Source organism: Aureococcus anophagefferens, assembly GCF_000186865.1.
Source record: "Aureococcus anophagefferens unplaced genomic scaffold AURANscaffold_458, whole genome shotgun sequence".
Lineage (NCBI taxonomy): Eukaryota > Pelagophyceae > Pelagomonadales > Pelagomonadaceae > Aureococcus > Aureococcus anophagefferens.
Genome location: NW_008705930.1, coordinates 5503 through 7120, shown reverse-complemented (window position 1 = coordinate 7120; position 1618 = coordinate 5503). Strand labels below are relative to the sequence as shown.

The window sequence follows — 1618 nt, the reverse complement described above, 5'->3', positions numbered from 1 at the left end:
CCGAGAGCTTTCCAATTCCGCCGGCGAGTAGTCGAAGACCGACGACGCGACCAGGGCCAGAAGCAAGTTGCGCCCGCCCTGGCGCAGCGCGAACGTCGCCGCGTGCGCCACGGCGGCTCCCGCGAAGCGCCCGTCCGATAGCAAGTCCCGCGTCGACGTCTCGCCCGCGCGCGCCGCCTCGGCGGTCGTCTCCGGCTTCGTCTCGCAGAGCGCGAGGCCGGCGTGCGCCGCGGAGACGACGCCCAGGACCGCCACGGCCACGAAGGGCGCGCGCAGCGAGTACTCCGCGGCGAAGCCGCCCAGCACGGGCCCGAGCGACACGCCGCACAGGAGCGCCGCGTGGTTCATGCCGAGCACGCGGCCCCGGTTCGTCGACGTCGCGACGTCGTTGAGGTAGGTGGCCGCCGTGCCCAGGTAGGCCGCGTTGCCCGCGCCCGCGACCATCCTCGCGGCGGCGAACGACGCCGCGTCGGGCGCGGCCGCCGACGCCGCGTGGCCGACCGCGTTGACGAGTGCGCCGCCGACGAGCAGGGGCTTGCGCCCCCACTTGTCCGCCGCGGCGCCGACGGGCACGTTGAGCGCGAGGCGCGCCATGCCGAAGGTGCTCAGCGCGACGCCGACGTCCGCGGCCGACGCGCCGAGGCTCGACGACAGCAGCGGCACGCACGGCGCCGCGACGCCGTGGCCGAGCATCATCGTCAGCGTCGACCCGCAGACGGCGACGACGCGGCCGTCGCGCCAGGGCGCGTCCTCGTCGCGCGGCGGCGGCGGCGGCGGCGCGTTGCCCAGCGCGCGCCGGCCCTGGAAGCGGCCGAGCCCGGGCCGCAGCACCGACGCGAGCAGCAGCGCGCGCCGCGGCACCATCGCGCGCTTTTGTCGCGAGACGGCGCGCGCGGATCGCTCGAGCTTGCCGCCAAGCTCGAGGCGCAGAGACGGCTCTACCTTGGCGCGCGCGGGTCGCGCGAGCGCTGCGTCATAGCCTCGCGCGAGCTCTGCACCCGCCGATCCCGCCGGGGTAAAATCGATCGAATGACCCCTCCGTGCTTCATGATCGACATTGTGCAGCGTTTTGGCGGCGCGCTGCGATGGGATGGCCGTCTTTGAGGGCCCGCCGCTCCGCGAATATGCAGAATCGTGCAACGATCCCAGCAGCTGCGAGGGCCGCAAGGACGAGGGTGACGCACATGCGAAGACGCGACGCTCATACGACCGCGTGGCGACTGGAACGGGGAGGTAGAGTGGGTGGGAAGGGACGCGCTGCCCCCTCGCGACCCCTCTAGCATAGTTTTCGAGCCATCGCAGCAGCGGAGATCGTTCGTCATCAACCCCGTCGCGTCCAGCGCGGCAGGTTCCTCGGGGGGGGGGCGAAATCGTCGAGTCCACCGAGCCGAGCTCCGGAGGCGTTTCGTCCCGACGGTGGCCGTGGGGTGTCTGGGGCTGCCCCTGCCGCCGGACATGGTCTTGATCCGTTCCATACCATGATAGGGTCGGGTCCAGACCATGTCCGGCGGCGAGGCCCCACCCCAGGCGCCTCGGGCTGCCCCTCGGGACCTCGAGCCAACCGACGTCGGGTTCGACGGCTTCCGCATGGTCGCTGCCGTCGGAACCCACTAAGGAT

General features: G+C 72.7%; 1 protein-coding gene across 1 annotated transcript in view; it reads right to left on the bottom strand.

Annotated features, from left to right (window-relative positions):
* Positions 1-39: 39 nt before the first annotated feature.
* AURANDRAFT_68835 (hypothetical protein) overlaps positions 40-1618 on the bottom strand; it is a gene marked incomplete at both ends in the record, with an annotated part of 6803 nt that continues 5224 nt past the window's right edge. The window contains one exon of the mRNA XM_009044567.1: positions 40-942. Coding sequence (XP_009042815.1) covers positions 40-942 — 903 coding nt within the window. The remainder of the gene's footprint in view (positions 943-1618) is intronic.